Source organism: Eubalaena glacialis, chromosome 13 (assembly GCF_028564815.1).
Source record: "Eubalaena glacialis isolate mEubGla1 chromosome 13, mEubGla1.1.hap2.+ XY, whole genome shotgun sequence".
Classification (NCBI taxonomy): Eukaryota; Metazoa; Chordata; class Mammalia; order Artiodactyla; family Balaenidae; genus Eubalaena; species Eubalaena glacialis.
The window spans coordinates 25,147,986-25,168,618 of record NC_083728.1 but is presented as its reverse complement, the minus strand read 5'-3'; the positions used below and the strand labels follow the sequence as shown (position 1 = coordinate 25,168,618).

The 20,633-nt window shown below is 40.1% G+C and overlaps 1 protein-coding gene and 1 pseudogene across 4 annotated transcripts in view; both read right to left on the bottom strand.

The window, feature by feature from the left end:
- PIGU (phosphatidylinositol glycan anchor biosynthesis class U) overlaps positions 1–20,633 on the bottom strand; it is a 106,131-nt gene that overhangs the window by 55,085 nt on the left and 30,413 nt on the right. For all 4 annotated transcript variants that reach the window (XM_061208500.1, XM_061208502.1, XM_061208501.1 and 1 more), the window contains 2 exons: positions 17,565–17,674; positions 15,246–15,346 (listed from right to left, as the gene is read on the bottom strand). In XM_061208500.1, coding sequence (XP_061064483.1) covers positions 15,246–15,346; positions 17,565–17,674 — 211 coding nt within the window. The remainder of the gene's footprint in view (positions 1–15,245; positions 15,347–17,564; positions 17,675–20,633) is intronic.
- Positions 61–2,048, bottom strand: LOC133104061 (heat shock cognate 71 kDa protein-like; annotated as a pseudogene).

Sequence of the window (20,633 nt, the reverse complement as noted above, 5' to 3'; positions counted from 1 at the left end):
GCTATAAATTTGGGTCCTTCAATGTTTTGTGGAACAATGCTAAATCTATGCTAGGTTGGCTTAATCGACCTCTTCAATGGTGGGCCCAGAGGAGGCACCATCAGATGGAGGAGTTCCACCACCAGGGAAGCCCCTGGGCATTCCTCCTGGCATTCCTCCTGGCATGCCTCCTGAGCTCTGGTACAGCTTGGTAATGATGGGGTTGCAGACTTTTTCCAGCTCCTTCTGCTGATGTTCAAATTCTTCCTTCTCTGCAGTCTGGTTCTTATCAAGACAGTTGATTATTTCATTACACTTATCAAGAATCTTCTGTTTGTCCTCATCATTAATCTTGCCTTGAAGTTTCTCATCGTCAACAGTAGCTTTCATGTTGAAAGCATAGGATTCAAGAGAATTCTTCGAAGACAACTTATCCCGCTGCTTCTCATCTTCAGCTTTGTACTTCTCTGCTTCCTGAACCATGCGTTCAATGTCTTCCTTGCTCAAACGGCCCTTGTCATTAGTGATGGTAATCTTGTTCTCTTTTCCTGTGCTCTTATCCACAGCAGAGACATTGAGGATGCCATTGGCATCAATATCAAAAGTGACTTCAATCTGAGGAACACCACAGGGGGCAGGAGGTATGCCTGTGAGTTCAAACTTGCCAAGCAGGTTGTTATCCTTGGTCATGGCACGCTCACCTTCATAAACCTGAATGAATACCGGGCTGGTTGTCCGAGTAGGTTGTGAAGGTCTGTGTCTGCTTGGTGGGAATGGTGGTGTTGCTCTTGAGGACAGTCATGACTCCACCAGCAGTTTCAATTCCAAGGGAAAGAGGAGTGACATCCAACAGCAGCAAGTCTTGAACATTTTCAGATTTGTCTCCAGATAGAATGGCTGCCTGGACAGCTGCACCATAAGCAACAGCCTCATCAGGGTTGATGCTCTTATTCAGTTCTTTCCCGTTGAAGAAGTCCTGTAGAAGTTTCTGATTCTTGGGGATGCAGGTTGAACCACCCACCAGGACAATATCATGGATCTGAGACTTGTCTAGCTTGGCATCCCGAAGGACTTTCTCCACAGGGTCCAGTGTGTCACGGAACAGGTCAGCATTCAGTTCTTCAAATCGGGCACGGGTAATTGAGGTATAAAAGTCAATTCCTTCACAGAGGGAATCAATCTCAATAGTGGCCTGGGTGCTGGAAGATAGAGTGTGCTTAGCATGCTCACAAGCAGTACGAAGGCGACGGACAGCCTTCTTGTTCTCACTGATGCCCTTCTTGTGCTTGCACTTGAACTCTGCAATAAAATGGTTGACCATCCGGTTGTCAAAGTCTTCTCCACCTAAGTGGGTATCTCCAGCTGTAGACTTCACCTCAAAGATTCCATCCTCAATAGTGAGGACTGACACATCAAAAGTGTCACCACCTAAATCAAAGATCAGCACATTTCTTTCTGCTCCAATCTTTTTGTCTAAGTCATAGGCAACAGCAGCAGCAGTTGGCTCGTTGATGATTCTAAGTACATTGAGTCCAGCAATAGTTCCAGCATCTTTGGTAGCCTGACGCTGAGAATCATTAAAGTAAGCAGGTACTGTGACAACAGCATTGGTAACAGTCTTCCCAAGGTAGGCTTCTGCTATTTCCTTCATCTTTGTCAAAACCATGGATGACACCTTCTCTGGATAGAAATTTTTGTCTCTCCCTTGTATTCTACTTGAACCTTAGGCCTGCCTGAATCATTCACCACTATAAAGGGCCAATGCTTCATATCAGACTGGACAACAGATCATCAAAATCTTTGTCCAATGAGGCGTTTGGCATCAAAACCCGTGTTGGTGGGATTCTTGCAACTTGCTTCTTTGCAGCATCACCAATCAATCATTCGGTATCAGTAAAGGTGACATAGCTTGGGGTAGTTCGGTTCCCCTGATCACTGGCAATTATTTCCACCTTTCCGTGCTGGAAGATAACCACACAAGAATAGGCGGTGCAAGATCAATGCCAACTGCAGGTCCCTTAGACATGGTTGCTGGAGCGCAGGCCCGGGTCCGCTGGAGGAGAAAACAGCAATCTGGAAAGCTGCTGCCGCGTTCAATGAGACCTGATTGTGTCATCTTTGATTTCTTTCATCAGTGTCTTACAGTTTTCTGAGTACAGGTTTTTTACCTCCTTAGGTAGGTTTATTCCTAGGTATTTTATTCTTTTTGTTGCAATGGTGAATGGGATTGTTACCTTAATTTCTCTTTTTGATCTTTCGTTGTTAGTGTATAGGAATGCAAGAGATTTCTGTGCATTAATTTTGTATCCTGCGGCTTTACCAAATTCATTGATTAGCTCTAGTAGTTTTCTAGTGGCATCTTTAGGATTGTCTACGTATAGTATCATGTCATCTGAAACAGTGACAGTTTTCATTCTTCTTTTCCAATTTGTATTCCTCTTATTTCTTTTTCTTCTCTGATTGCCATGGCTAGGACTTCCAAAACTATGTTGAATAAGAGTGGCAAGAGTGGACATCCTTGTCTTGTTCCTGATCTTCGAGGAAATGCTTTCAGTTTTTCATCATTGAGAATGATGTTTGCAGTGGGTTTGTCGTATATGGCCTTTATTATGCTGAGGTAGGTTCCCTCTATGCCCACTTTCGGCAGAGTTTTTATCATAAATGGATGTTGAATTTTGTCAAAAGCTTTTTCTGCATCTATTGAGATGATCATATGGTTTTTATTCTTCAATTTGTTAATATGGTGTATCACATTGATTGATTTGCACATATTGAAGAATCCTTGAATCCCTGGGGTGAATCCCACTTGATCATGGTATATGATCCTTTTAATGTGTTGTTGGATTCTGTTTGCTAGTATTCTGTTGAAGATTTTGCATCTATATTCATCAGTGATATTGGTCTGTAATTTTCTTTTTTTGTAGTATCTTTGTCTGGTTTTGGTATCAGGGTGATGGTGGCCTCGTAGAATGAGTTTGGGAGTGTTACTTCCTCTGCAATTTTTTGGAAGAGTTTGAGAAGGATGGGTGTTAGCTCTTCTCTAAATGTTTGATAGAATTCACCTGTGAAGCCATCTGGTCCTGGACTTTTGTTTGTTGGAAGATTTTTAATCATAGTCTCAATTTCATTATTTGTGATTGGTCTGTTCATATTTTCTATTTCTTCCTGGTTCAGTCCTGGAAGGTTATAAGAATTTGTCCATTTTTTCCAGGTTGTCCATTTTATTGGCATAGAGTTGCTTGTAGTCGTCTCTTAGGAGGCCTTTGTATTTCTGCAGTGTCTGTTGTAACTTCTCCTTTTTCATTTCTAATTTTATTGATTTGAGTGCTCTCCCTCTTTTTCTTGATGAGCCTGGCTAGTGGTTTATCAATTTTGTTTATCTTCTCAAAGAACAAGCTTTTAGTTTTATTGATCTTTGCTATTGTTTTCTTTGTTTCTATATCATTTATTTCTGCTCTGATCTTTATGATTTCTTTCCTTCCGCTAACTTTGGGTTTTGTTTGTTCTTCTTTCTCTAGTTCCCTTAGGTGTAAGGTTAGATTGTTTATTTGAGATTTTTCTTGTTTCTTGAGGTAGGATTGTATTGCTATAAACTTCCCTCTTAGAACTGCTTTTGCTGCATCCCATAGGTTTTGGATTGCTGTGTTTTCGTTGTCATTTGTCTCTAGGTATTTTTTTATTTCCTCTTTGATTTCTTCAGTGATCGCTTGGTTATTTAGTAATGTATTGTTTAGCCTCCATGTGTTTGTGTTTTTAATGTTTTTTTCCCTGTAATTTATTTCTAATAAACCATAGCATTGTGGTTGGAAAATATGCTTGATATGATTTCAATTTTCTTAAATTTACTGAGGCTTGATTTGTGACCCAAGATGAGATGTATCCTGGAGAATGTTCCGTGTCCACTTGAGAAGAAAGTGTAATCTGATGTTTTCGGATGGAATGTCCTATAAATATCAGTTAAATCTATCTGGTCTATTGTGTCATTTAAAGCTTGTGTTTCCTTATTAATTTTCTGTCTGAACGATCTGTCCATTGGTGTAAGTGAAGTGTTAAAGTCCCCCACTATTACAATAGTTACGACAGTAACTATTGTGTTACTGTTGATTCCCTCTTTTATAGCTGTTAGCATTTGCCTTATGTATTGAGGTGCTCCTGTGTTGGGTGCATGTATATTTATAATTGTTATATCTTCTTCTTGTATATTTTTTATAAATTTATTTATTTATTTTTGGCTGTGTTGGGTCTTCGTTGCTGCGTGCAGGCTTTCTCTAGTTGTAGCGAGCAGGGGTTACTCTTCCTTGCAGTGTGCAGGCTTCTCATTGTGGTGGCTTCTCTTGTTGCGGAGCATGGGCTCTAGGTGCACGAGCTTCAGTAGTTGTGGCTCGTGGGCAATAGAGTGCAGGCTTAGTAGTTGTGGCTCACAGGCTTCGCTGCTCCGTGGCATGTGGGATCTTCCCGGACCAGGGTCAGAACCCGTGTCCCCTGAACTGGCAGGCATATTCCTAACCACTGCACCACCAGGTAAGCCCTTCTTGTTGGATTGATCCCTTGATCATTATGTGGTGTACTTCCTTGTCTCTTGTAACATTCTTTATTTTAAAGTCTATTCGGGGCTTCCCTGGTGGCGCAGTGGTTGAGAATCTGCCTGCCAATGCAGGGGACGCGGGTTCGAGCCCTGGTCTGGGAGGGTCCCACATGCCGCGGAGCAACTGGGCCCGTGAGCCACAATTACTGAGCCTGCGCGTCTGGAGCCTGTGCTCCGCAACGGGAGAGGCCGCGATAGTGAGAGGCCCGCGCACCGCGATGAAGAGTGGCCCCTGCTTGCCACAACTAGAGAAGGGCCCTCGCACAGAAACGAAGACCCAACACAGCCATAAAATAAATAAATTAAAAACTAAAGAAATGGCTTTATTTAAAAAAAAAAAAGATTAATCACAAGATTAACTTGTTTGAAAATGAAGTCTGGTTTCAATAAACTTGGCCTGATTATTAAAAAAAAATAATAATAAAGTCTATTCTATCTGATAAGAGTATTGCCACTCCAGCTTTCTTTTGATTTCCATTTGCATGGAATATCTTTTTCCATCCCCTCACTTTCAGTCTGTATGTGTCCCTAGGTCTGAGGTGGGTCTCTTGTAGACAGCATATATATGGGTCTTGTTTTTGTATCCATTCAGCCAGCCTGTGTCTTCTGGTTGGAGCATTTAATCCATTCACATTTAAGGTAATTATTGATATGTATGTTCCTGTTACCATTTTCTTAATTGTTTTGGGTTTGTTTCTGTAGGCCCTTTTCTTCTCTTGTGTTTCCCACTTACAGAAGTTCCTTTAGCATTTGTTGTAGAGTTGGTTTGGTGGTGAATTTTCTTAGCTTTTGCTTGTCTGTAAAGCTTTTGATTTCTCCATCAAATCTGAATGAGATCCTTGCTGGGTAGAGTATTCTTGGTTGTAGGTTCCTCCCTTTCAGCACTTTAAATATATCGTGCCACTCCCTTCTGGCTTGTAGAGTTTCTGCTGAGAAATCAGCTGTTAACCTTATGGGAGTTCCCTTGTATGTTATTTGTCATTTTTCCCTTGTTGCTTTTAATAATTTTTCTTTGTCTTTAATTTTTCTCAACTTAATTACTATGTGTCTCGGCGTGTTTCTCCTTGGTTTTATCCTGCCTGGGACTCTCTGAGCTTCCTGGACTTGGGTGGGTATTTCCTTTCCCATGTTAGGGAAGTTTTCGACTATAGTCTCTTCAAATATTCTCTCGGGTCCTTTCTCTCTCTCTTCTCCTTCTGGAACCCCTATAATGCGAATGTTGTTGTGTTTAATGTTGTCCCAGAGGTCTCTTAGGCTGTCTTCATTTCTTTTCAATCTTTTTTCTTTAGTCTGTTCCACAGCAGTGATTTCCACCATTTTGTCTTACAGGTCACTTATCCATTCTTCTGCCTCAGTTGTTCTACTATTGATTCCTTCTAGTGTATTTTTCATTTCAGTTATTGTATTGTTCATCTCTGTTTGTTCTTTAATTCTTCTAGGTCTTTTTTAAAGATTTCTTGCATCTTCTCAATCTTTCCCAAGGTCCTGGATCATCTCCACTATCATTATTCTGAACTCTTTTTCTGGAAGGTTGCCTATCTCCACTTCATTTAGTTGTTTTTCTGGGGTTTTATCTTCTTCCTTCATCTGGTACATAGTCCTTGGCCTTTTCAGTTTGTCCATCTTTCTGTGAATGTGGTTTTCATTCCACAGGCTGCAGGATTCTAATTCTTCTTGCTTCTGCTGTCTGCCCTCTGGTGGATGAGGCTATCGAAGAGGCTTGTGCAAGCTTCCTGATGGGAGGGACTGGTGGTGGGTAGAGCTGGCTGTTGCTCTGGTGGGCAGAGCTCAGTAAAACTTTCATCTGCCTGTTTGCTGATGGGTGGGGCTGAGTTCCCTCCCTGTTTGTTGTTTGGTCTGAGGCGACCCAATACTGGTGGCTGGTGCCTACAGGCTCTTTGGCGGGGCTAATGGTGGACTCTGGGAGGGCTCACGCCAAGGATTACTTCCCTGAGCTTCTGCTGCCAGTGTCCTTGTCCCCATAGTGAGCCACAGCCGCCCCCTGCCTCTGCAGGAGACCCTCCAACACTAGCAGGTAGGTCTGGTTCAGTTTCCAATGGGGTCACTGCTCCTTCCCCCTGGGTCCTGATGTGCACACTACTTTGTGTGCCCTCCAAGAGTGGAGTCTCTATTTCCCCCAGTCCTGTCGAAGTCGTGCAATCAAATCCTGCTAGCCTTCAAAGTCTGATTCTCTGGGAATTCCTCCTCCCATTGCCGGACCCCCAGGTTGGGAAGCCTGACATGGGGCTCAGAACCTTCACTCCAGCGGGTGGACTTCTGTGGTATAATTGTTCTCCAGTTTGTGAGTCACCCACCCAGCGGTAATGGGATTTGATTTTATTGTGATTGTACGCCTCCTACCATCTCATTGTGGCTTCTCCTTTGTCATTGGATGTGGGGTATCTTTTTTGGTGAGTTCCAGTGTCTTCCTGTCAATGATTGTTCAGCAGTTAGTTGTGATTCTGGTGTTCTCCCAAGAGGAAGTCCTGAGGGATCTTTTAATATCTTTAAATATTATCAAGAGTAACAATCAGCACCATCATTTACTGAGCATCTAGTTCATGCTCCCACACTATGCTAAGTGTTTCACATGCACCATCTCATTCATTTTTTATTTTCTCCTCATCTCATTCATTCTTTACATTTACTCTATGCAGTAGGGACTGTTTCAGTCCCCATGTTATAGACAAGGAAACTGAGGCCCTAAACAGTTAAGTGACTTGCTTAAAGTGATAATGCCAGGAAGTGCTAGAACTAGGATTAGCTATGAGATCTGTGTCGACTGAAAAAAAAAATGCACAACCTAAAAGTTGAGAGTTATGTTTTATTTGGTGGACAAAACTGAGGACTTAAGCCTGGGACACAGTATCTCAGATAGCTCTGAGAGACTGCTTCCAAAGAGGTAAGAGAGGAGCCAAGATATATAGTAGTTTTTGCAACAAAGACTATGTAGTCAGAACATCAAAAGATTACTGTTAATTAGAGAAAACCAGGTATCTCAAGTTAAGGAATTTAGCGCTTTTCTATGTATGGGAAGATGCAAGCGTCTGGGCTCTCTGAAATCATTCCTTTGATATGCACCTCAGCTATCTGGGCCTGTGCTTTCTCATCCTGAGTCTCCTCAGGGTGCACCTTCGGGGGTGGCTGCAGTGGCTGACCTCTAGATGGGGAGCATCCTGTTTCTATCCTGAGTTCCCTCGGGGCTCATCATAGGGGCAGCTGTAATGTGATGGCTTGAGGGCTGTGACACATTTGTTTACTGATTCTGCAGGTAACATTTTTTCATTGACATCTGTCTGACATCACAGCAGCCTGAGCTCTTACTCTGAACCACCTCTGATAGTACTGATTCTTCTTTTTCCTTGGGAAGCAAGTCCTGTCACCCAGGCCTCTTTTGGTGGAATAAGGAGAGTCGGAAGGGTCCTTGGGCGGCAAACCTCAAGAATTTCTAGTCTGGAGCATCTCATTGTTGACAAACACCAACAGTGAATAAGCAGGAGTACCTATTAACATCTGTTTGTTTTCCTTTTGAAAGCCTAATGAAGATGACTTCAGAGGGATGGAGTATTTTAATCAGCTCCTTCACCAAAGCCCCAACCTTTGAAGTAAAACCCAAGCTGCTCCACTAAGCGAACATCAACCCTGCCCACAGACTTGAGTTTCCTGGCCAACACCCCAACAAGGACATCACAATACAGTGGTCTGGGCTTTGTCCTGGCCTGTGGCTCTCAGAGTGTCCCAGGCAACCCTGGGCTGCCACAAAGGAAGTCAAAGGAGGGCAAGTAGAAGGAGTCAAGGGGACAAAGCAAATGAGGCCACTCCCTTCTGTGGGGGCACCTGCTCCACGGAAGTCTGGGGAGAGAGGTACCTAGTTTACTTCCACTGTCCCTATCTTCTTATCAATCAATTTAATTTATTTTAAATTATGTGCTCATTGAAGAAACTTTGGGAAAAAACAGATATGAGGAGGAAATAAAAATTACTCATGAACTTACTGTGCAGAAACAAGTATTACTCTTTTGGAATCTCTTTCTATTTGTGTTGTAGTTTTAACATAGTTGAGATTATACTTTATTAAAATACACAATTTTGTATTCAGCTTTTAAAAAATAAATGTATCCTCACATAATTTACAATTATTTTCAAATATCATGTGCATGGGTAAACTGTATTTTCTTTAATTACATGGGCAAACCATGTTTTACTTAGCCATTCCTCTCTCTACTTTGAAGTATTTTCCAATTTTTCTAATCATTATAAATAATCCTGCAATTAATGACTTAGCATCATAAAGCTTGGTCTGTAATTCTGCACTACTTCAGGATAGGTTATCAAAATTAAAATTCATAAATCAAAAGAACAAACACTTGAACTACTGCCAAACTGCTTCCCAAGAGGGCTGTACTAATTTATAAGTCAACTTGCCATGTGGGAAAATGCCAGTTTGATAGCACTTTGCCAGAACTGAGAATTATCTTCTAAAATCTTTGCCAATTTGAAAGGGAATAAAAAAACCACTTCTTTGTTATTTCAATTTGCTTTTCTTTATTAGTTATCTAAGGAGTTGAATATTTTTTCATAGTTTTTAGTCATTTAGATCCCTTCTTTTGTGAATTCTCCCAACTGTTTTCTTCTTTAAATAAAGAGTGAATTATTCCTTCATGAATTTTATTAAATATCTAATTATGTGGTACAAATGTGAAATATAGAAATATGACCTGCAGATTTTATAACTGAACTTTGTATATACTGCTAATAGGGATTACTAATATATTCAAAGAGAATAGTTCAGAGACCTAACTAAAATAGAATTCTTCAAATATTTTAACAGATTAGAAATGTTACTTGCAACGGTCTCTACTTACAGCTGCCAAAAATGGAAAATAACTTAAGTGTCCAGCAAAAGGGAAGGCCTGGGACCCCATGACAAATATACCTGAGGAATGGAAGTGGAGGTGGGGTAGGGTGGGATGATAAAAGACTTTTACTTCCCATTTCATATGTTTGAATTTCTTTTATTTTTACCAAGTACTTGAACTACTCTTAAAATTTAAAAAACTTAAATTTTGATGTAAAGAAATTAACAAATGTGACTAATGTCATTCATGATTCATATGAAACAAGTAATAAAATTAAAACAAAACTGTGCATACAATATTACAAAAATGTTCATAAAATTCATTTGACAGAAATCTAGAGTGACATAATAAAAAAAATTTTTTTCTGTGGAACCAAAAACAATGTGGCTGCAAAGGAGTTACGTATAACTTTTTTACATTTTTTTCCCCCAAACAAAATGGTTCCATTGACTTAAAGGGTCTTTTGAAAGATGTTCTTAAAATGGCATACTTTACATTTTTGTGTGAGACTTCCATTGTACACACCTCAGAGAGCATGTCTTTAGTCTTTCTACCTTTGTGCTCGGCTATTTTAAAGGTGACATTTCCAAAGGCCAGTGCTCAATCCCTTCTGCCAGGCTGCCTCATACAGTCCTTACTTTAATGGACACCAGGCACCTTGATAAATGAGTCTACCTGAGCTGGACACTCTGGAAACAGGAACTGAGGCAGGGGATGTTCACAGACAGCAAAGAGTCATTTCAAGTAACTTGATAATAAGTTGAACTAAATGACCTACAGAAAGACTAACTACAACCACTCCAAGCGAAGCAATGTCTTATGAAGACCTAAGTCATTCCCATGTGCCACCCTAGAAACGGTAAGTAAACTCTAAGTAAAAGGTCCTATGTACAACTTTTGAGTCTTTATTTCCTAAGTGTGCAAACTATTCAGCAATAATGTAGGGAAATAAGAGCTCTCATACACTTCTTATGAGAGTATAAGTTGGTAAAACTCTTGAAGGCAATTTAGTGATAAATTTCAGAAATCCTAAAGAAGGTATACACCCAGTGACACAATAATTCTATTTCTAGGACTTTAGAGTAAGAAAATAATTGAACATGCGTGTGACAATTACTGTTAGAAATTATATTAGAAAATTAACTGTATGGGAATTCCCTGGCAGTCCAGTGGTTAAGACTCGGCACTTTCACTGCCGTGGCCCCGGTTCGATCCCTGGTTTGGGAACTAAGATCCCACAAGCCGCATGATGCGGCCAAAAAAATTTAAAAATTAAAAAAAAGAAAGAAAATCAACTATAGTATTATTTAAACAGCTGAAAACTGGGAAATTAACTAGATATTTAATAGTATAAGTTGGTTAAAGAATTTCTATTTATTCATCAACACAACGGAACAGTAAGCAACCATGAAAAATGACAGACTAAATGTTTACTGACATGTGGTAGACTGTATTTTTGGCCCCAATTCTTAACCCCTCCCTATGTCCAGGCTCTTTGCCATATAACTTTGCAGTGTCCCCCCATTGTGGACAGGATGGAAATACCCACCCCTGAGATCAGCCATATGTTATGTTTTGATCAATGCGATATAAGCACATGTGATACAACCAGAAACATCAAAAGCTCAAGCCTCATTGGGCTTGCTCGCAGTTGTGTCTCTCCCATCACTATGAGAAGAATATGCCTAAATTAGTCCCCTGGTCCATGAGGATGACAGACATATGGCGAAGAGCCCAGCCTAGATGAGCCAACTACAGTCAGCTGCTGACGCATGAATGAGCCCCGATGAAACCAACAAACTGTCTAGCCATATCCAACCTAGATCAGCTGACACCTATCTGACTTACAGACACATGAGCTAAGTAAATGCGTATTGTTGTTTTAAGCCACTGAGTTTTGGAGTGCTTTGTCAAATAACATTTTTGTGACGACAGTTAACTGATACAATATTTAAAAGTGTAAAAGAAAAATGAGGGAAAAATCTGGAAATATATACCTCCAATGCTAATAGACTTCTAGTGAAAAATGGTAGGTTAATCACATGTATATCATCTTTCCCTCCAAAACCTCACTAAAATGACAATAAAGCATTAAAAATAGTCTTAAATAACAAATTAACAGAAGAGACTATAGCAAAATAAATTTTAACATAATAGTGGAAACATTATAAGCAGGAGGAAGAGGGATAAATGATTGAGCAATATGGAAGAAATTACAGCTCAATGGCCTGCAGAGAGGAATACCAATAAAAATCAGGCCAACTCACCCCACACAACTTCTGAGAGATCCAGCACCTTGAAGATATCAGATACTATGGCAGGTGGGGGTAAGTTACAGAGATGAGAATCAAGCTGAACGTTTGTATACAGACCAGCCAGAACCCCAGGTCTCACCTCAACTATGTGCAGCCAGGTGAATACCCCTACATACCCCATCCTTCTAACATTCTTAAATAATAAGCAGACAGCCAAGGATCACCATAAATAAGAGAAAATCTACCCATATGAAAGACAGAGCCCAAGACAAACAGAAAAAGAAAGGCAGGGCGGGGAGGGGGGAGAGAATCCAGGAAGACAAAGAGATTATGCTTAGAACAAATGGAAACTGAAAACAAAAACAAAACCAAGAAAACTCAGAGAGATAAGAGAGGATATCGTGGTGATAAAATAATAATGATGCTTCAAAGAAACAACTGGAGACCAAGAAAGAACTTAAATCAATAGAAAATAAAACATACAAATTAGATCAATCCAAAAAGTCCAATATCCAATAGGCACCCCAAACGAGAGGACAGAGAAAACAGAGAGGAGAGAGAATTTGAAAAACAGTACCGGAATATCTTCTAGAACTAAAGGACACTAGTCTCTATTTTGAAAGGGCCTACCAAGTACCCAGTAATGAATGAAAAAAAGAACCAAGTAGACATAGCATCATGAAATTTCAAAATACTGAGGATAAAAAGAAGATCTTAAATCTTTCAAAGAAAAAATTAGGTTACATATAATGGCTTCAAACTGCCCAACAGCAACCGGGATGCTAGAACACAGTGAAGCAATGCCTTCAAAATGCTGAAGGAAAATTTTTTCCGGTCTAGAATTCTATACCTTGCCCCAACTATTAATTTGGTGCTAAGTTAGAAAAACACATTTTTTCATGTGTGGAATGATTCAAAATACGTATCTCACACACCCTTTCTTAGAAAATTACTAGAGGAAGTACTTTAGCAAAACCGAGGAAAAAAATCAATAAACGAAAAAAGGAATCTAGGAAAGAAGGGATACAATACAAGAGAATTATAAGGAAAAGTTCCAGTATGACAGCTTTGCATCAAGACAACACAACAACCAGGACAGACTGGTACAGGATGAAGGATGTGTGAGGCAGATCTCCAGAAAAATAATGGAACCAATAAACTATTTGATGTACTTAAGCATTTTTTTAAAAACTACAGACCTACTTTGTTTTACTGTACTTTGCAGATATTGTGTTTTTTACAAACTGAAGATCTGTGGCAACCCTGCATTAAGTAAGTCTATCAGAGCCATTTTTCCAACAGCATTTGCTCACTTTGTGTCTCTGTGTCACGTTCTGGTAATTCTTGCAATATTTCAAATTTTTTCATTATTATTATGTTTGTTATGGTGATCTGTGATCTTTGATATTACTCTTTTAATTGTTTGGGGGCACCACATGCCCATAATATGGCAAACAACTGATAAGTGTTGTCTGTGTTCTGACTATTTCACAGACTAGCTGTTCCCCCACCTCTCTCCCTCTCCTCAGGCCTCCCTATTCCTTCCTAATATTGAAATTAGGCCAATTAATAACCATACAATGGCCTTTAAGTGTTCAAGTCAAAGGAAGTGTTGCATACTTCTCACTTTAAATCAAAAGCTAGAAATAGGGCTTCCCTGGTGGCGTAGTAGTTAAGAATCCGCCTGCCAATGCAGGGGACATGGGTTTGAGCCCTGGTCCAGGAAGATCCCACATGCCGCAGAGCAACTAAGGCCATGCGCCACAACTACCGAGCCTGCGCTCTAGAGCCTGCAAGCCACAACTACTGAAGCCCGCATGCCACAACTACTGAAGCCCGTGCACCTAGAGCCCGTGTTCCGCAACAAGAGAAGCCACTTCAATGAAAAGGCTGCGCACCGCAACAAAGAGTAGCCCCCGCTTGCCACAACTAGAGAAAGCCCACGTGCAGCAACGAAGACCCAACGCAGCCAAAAATAATAAATAATTTTTTAAAAATTAAAAAAAAAAAGCTAGAAATAATTAAGCTTAGTGAGGAAGGCACGTCGAAAGCTGGGATAGGATGAAAGCTAGGCCTCTTGCACCAGTTAGCCTAGTGGTAATGCAAATGTAAAGTTCTTGAAGGAAATTAAAAGTGCGACTGCAGTGAACACATGAATGATAAGAAATCAAAACAGCCTTATTGCTGATATGGAGAAAGTCTGAGTGGTCTGGAGAGAAGATCAAACCTGCCACAACATTCCCTTAAGCCAAAGCCTCAACCAGAGTAAGGCCCTAACTTTCTTCAATTTTATGAAGGCTGAGAGAGGTGAGGAAGCTATAGAAGAAAAGTTTGAAGCTAGAAGAGATTCGTTCATGAGGTTCAAGGAGAGAAGCCTGTCTCCAGACCACAAAAGTGCAAGGTGAAGTCGCAAGTGCTGATGTAGAAGCTGCAGCAAGTTATCCAGAAGATCTACCTAAGACAATTAATGAAGGTGGCTACACTAAACAACATATTTTCAATGTAGACGAAACAGCCTTATTTCAGAAGAAGATGCCATCTAGGACTTTCATAGCTAGAAAAGAGAAGTCAATGCCTGGCTTCAAAGCTTCAAAGGATGGGCTGATTCTCTTATTAGGGGCTAATTTTTTTTAAAAATAAAGTATGTTTAATTTAAGCTATGTACATTTTTTTAGACATAATGCTATTGCATACTTAACAGAATATAGTATAGTGTAGACATAACTTTTATCTGTGCTGGGAATCCAAAAAATTCGTGTAACTCACTTTATTGCAATATTTGCTTTATTGCTGTGATCTGGAACCAAACTCACAATATCTCTTAGGTATGCCTGTATTGTTAGGCACTTGAAAGATCTAGCAGAGCAACTGGGGGGGAAAAAAGTGATTGGTACAGAAAGATAAAGCAAAACAAAAACAAAAACAAGCAAAAAACCCACAATTATTAACCTCAGAAAAAATAAAAGGTTGTACAAGAAAGAAAAAATAACCATAGTTATTACTTTTCCCAACAGTGAATAATACATATACTGTCATAAAATATAGGTACCAACTACTGATTTAATCAAAGCTGTGACATAACTTCTCTAGGAAAACCAGGTAAAGGGGAAGTGAAGATATTGGTAAAAGAAAGCTAAATCTTTATCTCCCATAATAAGAATACAATAGATAATGTCTAAAATTTATAATTCATGAAACAGCAATACGAGGTCTTATTTAGAAATATGGAAATAAATACTAGCAAAAAAAAAAAGTAGTTCCTTCAAAGAAGTTGAACTAGGGATGGGAAGAAAGGGGCAGAACACTGTTATTCTCATTGTAAGCCTTTTAGAAGTTTTTGTTTTTTGTTTAAACTATGTTAACAGTGACTCTCTGAGTGGTAGAATTTCAGGATGTTTTAATTAATTTTTTTCTCTTGGCTTATCTAAATTTTCTATAAAATTATTTGTGTAATTTTAAAAAATGTTTTTAAGTGTTGTTTTTTTTTTTTTTAAATCCACAGCATAAGTGTTACAAAAGCCTGCACAAATTAGGGACTGAATTTTGTACTTTCCTTTGGGGCCTTACCTTTTATCGTGGTCAAAATGAAGAAAGCAATGAGGGTGTTGTTGATGGCGCAGGTAGACTTGGCAACACAAGACAAGATCGTGTAGGGATTTAAGACATAGCTGGGGAAAAACACACATATTTGGCATTAGTAATCCTGGTCAAAGGACCAGGGAGTCCTGGCCACCATAGCCAGGAAGTTCAAGAGGTTTACTAAAACCATACTCAAGGGAAGGCAACTTCTTAGAAATAAGTTTTCCTAAGTAAAAGAGGATGGAGTGGGGTTGTGGCCAGTGAGTAAAAGGCAGTGAACATTCACTGCCTATTCTGTGCTATGTGTTATATGGAAAACCATCATATTTCATCATCACGGATCCTGTAAACCAGCTATTACATCATTCCCATTTTGCAGATGAGGAAACTGAGACTCAGTGGTTAAGTAGCCTAAGGTTTTACAAGCTAATAAATACATTCAAAATCAGGTCTTTCTGGCAATAAGCCTACATTTTTTATTACTTCAGGCTTCAAAAATGATAAAAATTCTACCAATTCCCACAGAGCCATATATTTTAGGAATGGCTACAGTTATCTCTGAAAAGCAGGAAAGTACTGTTTCCTCAGTCAGGTTCCTAACCTCTGACATAGGCTACCCCATTCAAGAGGTGAGAGCAGCTTAAGTTTAGCCCTCTTGGCAGCCAAGCTATATCCACCAAGCCAGACCCAAAGGACAGAATAAGTATCTGCTGAATTCAGTAAGCTAGTGGCCATTGAACTTCACAGGACAACCTGAACTTCCACTGGGAAGGAATTAAACTGAAACAGTCTTTTCCTGAGGTGGGAAGGAATGGACTGAAAAAATAAATTTGAAATGCTGAATAGGGAAATCTTATACAGTCATAACTGTGTTTTTATTTATTTTTATCCTGCTTCCACAAAAGATTTGAGGCAGCTCAAATGAGAACAGATAATAAAAAGTGAGAGCAAAATTAAAATAGAAATAAAGAATCAAGACCAGGGAAAGCATAAATAAAAGGAAAAAGTAAAGGCTAGGGAAAGAAGAACAAATGGGTCTTCTACAACACTGTAGTAATCAGCTTTAAATCTGGCTCTGAGTTTCCTGGCAGACAAAGTGAAAAGGGAGACCAGTTACATAATTCTGATTATCAGATAGGAAGAAACATACCAGTGTCTCAGGGAGAGATTATAATTATTATGCGCAAATAAAGACCTTAAATCCAATACCTCTCAGAGCTGTAAGATTAGCAGTTCTAAAGCCAAAGGCCCAGAAATTGTTGATTTTTTTTTTTCAGCAATTACAGATAGGCTTGTTCTACAACCTTTAAAGAAATGGCTGCTGCTATTACAAAACTACCCCCTAGAGACATAGGAGTCCATAAGGGATTCATAATGTTGCCAAACCTCTGGTTCTATTAGGTAGTTCCCACCAATATTTCTGAAATACATAGATATGAACCGATACCTCAAATGTGTTTGGTGGGAGGAGAAAAAAAGCCATTTCTAAATAGCAGGTGATGTTCAATAAGCAGCTACACAGCCACCTATCTGGAATACTGAATAGGAGAGTCACACACAAGGCAAAGGGTTGAATAAACTGTCCTCATAAGGCCCCTTCTAAATCTGAAGCTTTAAGGTCATGTTTTTCCATGAGGAAACTTGTCTGCCTTGTTTTACTGTGTATCCTTAGGAACTAGTATGTTATTAACATTTACTATTAGTTGACTGAATAATTTATTCCCATTTGCCTATCTCAGGAATATAAACAGGAATAACCTGAAAGAATTAAAGTTATAGGCAGCACTGGTACTCCTAGAGAATTCTTTCATAGAGCCTCAGTAAGTTCCACTCTCTCATACTGGTCATCCAGCTGGGATGGGTCTGTTTGGTACTTTTCTTCAGTTTTCTGAACTACAAACGGGGGACTAAATTGTACATGAAACATAGGAGTTGCTTGAAATAACTGCTGCATAAAGATCAGAATTTTATGCAATCCATATATCACAACTGGAAAACTTTTTTTTTTTTTTTTTTTTTTTTAGAAACACTGGTTACAAGGAGGCTGGAACCAGATCAGCATCGAGTGAAAAAGCATTTGTGAAGGGTCGATTGTGCGTGTGCTTGTGTGAGGCTTTGTCCCAACAGAGACAGGATGGCTCTGTCTCTTTTCCTGGCCAGAACCCCAGTTGTGCAACAGAACTATAGCAAATACTTGATGACTAAGACTGCAAATCTCCAAAAATACAACAAACAACATGAGAAAGTCTCATCAGATTTTCCTCACATTCGTTGGCACTGAGCCCTGTTTTGTCAGAGAATACTTACAAGAGGGCCACTTTCAGAGGGATGTAACGCATTTCCATAGGGGTTCGGATGAGTTCGGCCACATCTGGGGCATACTGGTCTAGTTCTAGGAGGAGTTTCTGCTTTTTAAACTGGAAAAAAAAAAAGACAAAACACATGAAACAAATAACTTCGCGTTGCTTTTAGGATGAAGACAAAAGTTCTTCCATGGCCCACGTGGCCTGCCTGACCTGGCCCTACCTCTCCAGGGTCATTTCACGCCCGCTACCCACACCTCTCACTTTCTGGGTTCAAGCACCATGAACATGCCACTGCCCTCCTGCTCCCAGGTCTTTGCATTTAACCTAGAACAAACAACCTCTTCTTCTCTTTCCCTAGTTAACTCGCACATAATCTTTAGATCTTAGTTAAATCGTCACTTCCTCAGGAAGGCACACTCACTGCCCTGACTGTAAAAATCTCATAACACTGTTCACAGTTAGAACTTTTTTATTTATTTATGTGACTGACTCTCTTTCTCCTTCACTATAAGTTCCATGAGGGCAGAGACCATGTTTATTTGCCAATACCTGGCACAGTGAGCAAACAATAAATATCCGTTGAATGGCTAAATGAATGATTGAATGGCAAAGCAGTTTTTAGTCATTTTTAAGAGTTATCATCAGTGGCCTAAGGATTCCAAAGTTCCATCAAAGCGAAATATTTTCATGCAAAGTGGAACGATCCCCTGAATGTCACAGTGTCCTGGGTTTTCTTCCGAGCTCTCCTGTTTCAAGTTTTTGACTTCCGCAGAGGAAGTGGGAAATGACCATGATGAAGAGAAGGAGGAGGAAGGCTGGGTGTGGCTGGGCAGCCGGATAATTTAGAGGGAGTGAGATGGGGGTGGAAAGCTCTTGCCTTCCCCTGTGTGTGTCCCAACAAGTTCATGGGTGTGTTCCAGAATGAAAAAAAGTTAGGCAACCCTATAAGCAAACATGGGTCACACTACAGATAGAAAAAGCCTCTGAACCCCAAATGGGTAGCCCTGCTGATTTAATGATCTTAGATAGTATAAAATCAATGCTGCAACCTATTATAAAACACAGTAATTCAGAGAAGCCAAAGTAGTGTGTGATTAAAGATTTAAGGATGAAAACACAGATGGCAACAGAATACTGCATTACACCATTTACATAAAGTTAAAAGCATGCAAAATAACACTATATGTTACTTAGGTATATTTACAAATGCACAAAAAGTTAAGGCCATGTGTGGGAATGATAAACACTAAATTCAGAACAGTGGTAACTGGAGAGAAGGAGAGTAAGGAGACGAAAGTATCAGAGAGAGGCAACTATATGTAAAATGTTTTATTTTTTAAGCTGAAATAGGTTCACAGTATGTATTATTCTTTATATATTTTTGCATGTCTTAGATATTTTGGATATTTAAATTTTTAAACTAAAAAAAATTGTTTTAAGAGCCATCTTTCAGTTCAAAAGAAAATCCCAGGATCATCACAGAAATACAGGTAACCACAGATTTCTTCCAGAGGTTTAGGTAGAGGCTTAATCAAAAAACCTGAACAAACTTCAAAAGCCTCCCTTTGATCATCTCTGGGAGTCCAAGTTAAGTGGTGGGAATTATCATCAGTAAGGTTTATGCTGCCATTCACAGCTGGGGTTATTTAATTAAAAGGGCAAAATATAAACTAAGGTGTTTTTATTAGAGAGAAGGGGGCTGGCTTAGCAAACAAAGCAGTTAATGAGGACAGCTGCAGCAGTGGTGGAAGGACGGAGGCCCCACTAGCTAAGGGTTCTGGAGTTCTACTGCAAAAAGAAGGCCACCTGGAGGGTGTGAGATCCACAAAGAAGGCTGTTAAAAGGAAACAGGGAGTTCACCCAGGAGCAGCCAGAGAGACAGATGGGAATACAGGCCCATTCCCCAGGCTGGAAGCCAGCCAGCAGGACTACAGTAAGAGATGCAGGCAGTTAAACAGGGATGTGTAGGCCCTGGGCAAAGGTGACACTGTGCCAACAAGGAAAGAATACTTCCTTGTAACCCCAATCTTCCAAAATACTTTAAAACAGAAAGATTTTATGAAAGGAGAGTCTCCACGAGAGAAGGGCAGTCAGGTCAGCAGTCCCCAGATTCGATGCTACCTTTCTTTTGTCTCCCCCAATCTCACCAGCACAGTGCCATTATGCCTGGCCTTAGAACTCAATATTGACTCAGATCCCCTAAGCACAGACAAAATCCCTTTAAAACATCCCCATGCATCCAGTTAGAGACAAGAAAGTGGCTAAAAACTAAGGAAAATTAAACACACACACACCAAGAAAATATTAGAAGTATAAAAATAAATGAGGGGCGTCCCTGGTGGTGCAGTGGTTAAGAATCCGCCTGCCAGTGCTGGGGACACGGGTTTGAGCCCTGGTCCGGGAAGATTCCACATGCCCGCAGAGCAACTAAGCCCGTGCACCACAACTACTGAGCCTGCGCTCTAGAGCCCGTGAGCCATAACTACTGAAGCCTGCACGGCACAACTACTGAAGCCCACGCGCCTAGAGCCCGTGCTCCGCAACAAGAGGATCCACCACAATGAAAAGCCCGCGCACCGCAACGAAGAGTAGCCCCCGCTCACCGCAACTAGAGAAAGCCCATGCACAGCAATGAAGACCCAACACAGCCAAAAATAAATAAGTAAATAAATAAGGTTAAAGAGTACAATTTAAAATCCAAAGATAGGTATATTTCTAGGTATATTCAGCAGCCTCAACAATGAGATTTAAAGCAGGAGAGGTTTAAAGTGACCTAAAAAGTAATTACCTGAATGTGTTACCTTTGTAATCATTAATCAGCTTTTCCATATGTATGTTATATTGTAGCAGAAATTTTTGAATTAAAAAAAATCTCCAGGGTGGAGTTTTCCTTCCCTTTTACCCACTACCCCACGCAGCCATTTCCCTGTCCCTTGAAAGGTTGATTTTTGCAAGGACATAATTCCCTTACTCCAAATAAAGAGATTCTTCTAATCACTGAAGCTGTGTCTACACCCCTTTGCATCCCCAAAACCTATAGGTGGGGGGATGAATATTCCACCCCCACTGT